The 2,052-nt window shown below is 30.6% G+C and overlaps 1 protein-coding gene across 1 annotated transcript; it reads right to left on the bottom strand.

The window, feature by feature from the left end:
- Positions 1–794: 794 nt before the first annotated feature.
- On the bottom strand, positions 795–1,214 carry LOC145849578 (E3 ubiquitin-protein ligase RLIM-like). The gene has a single exon (XM_082954538.1). The coding sequence runs from the start codon at positions 1,212–1,214 to the stop codon at positions 795–797; it is 420 nt and encodes a 139-aa protein (XP_082810664.1).
- Between the last annotated feature and the right edge of the window lie 838 nt (positions 1,215–2,052).

Raw genomic sequence — 2,052 nt, 5'->3', positions numbered from 1 at the left:
TGGAAATCACTGTTAAAGGTAAAGCAAAAGAACGTTAATTTCAGTAGAAAAAAAAGTCATAAATTAGCTTTAAGAAAATTAAAAATAATGGGCTTTAAAATTTGGTAAAAAACAAATCACAAAAAAAAAATTCAAGCAAAATTAACCCTCGTGTATTTTATGCTAAAAGTTAAACTTCTCCTTTACATAATTGATAAAAATACTTAAGTTTTTATTTAAATAAATAACAAAGCATATTACACAAATTTTATTACTTTTTAAAGAAGTGAGTCAAGCATTAACTCAGCTCAGTTTTTATAAATAGTATTATAAAAATTAGTACTGTAACATTTATACACTATACACTTTATAAAAGAAACCAATAACAATAGATAATTACAGCAACAAAAAAACTTCTTGTAATTTTTTTTTGATTATTTTTCTAAGCTAAAAATTGTAACTATAAAGAAGCATATTATATTTGTAAAGAAATGAAAGGAAACAAATTGTTTTATTTAAAAACCAAAAACTGATTATTTACTTGAGCACTCAAATTAGGTACGCTCTTTAAAGTGCGCACTCAAGCAGAAGACGGCTGTTAAATAAAACAAACAATTTTATATTTTTTATTAACTATTAACATTTCTGCACAACGGACATGTGTCCTTCGCAGACAACCATTTCACGACTCTTTTTTAAAAATGTTAAGGATTAGTTTGTTTTTTGTTGAGGACCTATTTTATTGCGTGTTGTGTTCTTAGCGCGCACTCAAGCGGAAGACACCTGTAAAATAATTAAGAACGTGTAATTTGCTGTCATCTGTGAAAGTGCCTGCACAGCGGACAGGTGTTGTTCGCAGACATCCACTTGTACGTGCAACCTTGACACATTTCGTGCTTGCAGTCCAGTTTCACCATGGACCTGCCGACTTCAATGTCCTCCAAGCAAACACAACATTGCTCTTTCGCGTGGGTCTCGTCCGCCTCAAAATGCAGCAGTCTGGCCATTCTGTCAGCGGTCAATCCGTTGCCGGGTCTGATTTCTCTTTCAATGTTGTCTCTTCTCCTTCTTTGAATGTCCAGAGCTCCCAAGACCCTTCGGCGATCGTCGCATTCCTTCTCCGCTTCGGCACGATCCCGGCCGAGCTCCTGTAGAGATTGCTGGATGGCGGGAGTTCTGGGCCTGACTGACAACAGCCGATCAATCGCGCATTTAGTATTATGAAGTCGCAGCATCCAAACTAACCTTTGGTGCTCAACCTCTTCAATTCTTTCTTCTAGGATTACCTACATCTGTAAGCTCAACGATTAAATGGTGTTGAAAGTAAGATGTGAGATAACTGACTTTAGCAGACGCATTAAAACTAGGTACTTGAGTATTTCAATTAAAAAAAGTGAACTATGATAATTTATTAAGTTTAATGTATTAAAAAAATGCCTATTAATTAACAAAACATAAGTTAAGTATAGCATTGAAGTAATTAAAAGGCTATATTTAAATAACTATATTTAACCCATTTAAACTAAAAATTCTATTTCTTTTACCAACAAAACATTAGTAAGAATTTTGCCAAAGTAAACTATTTCATAAAACATTGTAACTAAAGAACGTAAACAAGAACAAGTTCTAAGAACCACTATAAATTTACATAAATGTTCTAAGTTTAGATTAAATATACAAAACAATTATGGTTACTAAAATATCTAATATATAAAAAACACTAACCATTTTGTCTTTTCAAAATGTAGTTAAAATTACAAATACTTTTTAATATAGCTTTTCCTGTGTTAAATGACATTAAAATATTAGTAGAATATTTTATAAAAATAAGTTAATTAAACGATAAAATGTTGCTCAAAAATTTTGGTTTAAGGACCTGATGTACCAAAAAATTGGAGTCTTACACTCCATGCTTAAACAATTTGATATGAGCTGAACAAATAAATGTTTTAGAGTCCATTGTTAAAACCTTAAGATATAAAACAATCATTAAAATGAAAGAAAAAAAAAAAATCAATCAATGAAAAAATATATAATTACTTTAAGCTTTTTGAACTTTTGAATACTTTTAAG

The sequence above is a fragment of the Thalia democratica genome, chromosome 2 (assembly GCF_965202585.1).
Source record: "Thalia democratica chromosome 2, ktThaDemo2.hap1.1, whole genome shotgun sequence".
Classification (NCBI taxonomy): domain Eukaryota; kingdom Metazoa; phylum Chordata; class Thaliacea; order Salpida; family Salpidae; genus Thalia; species Thalia democratica.
This window is presented reverse-complemented; position numbering and strand designations above follow the sequence as displayed.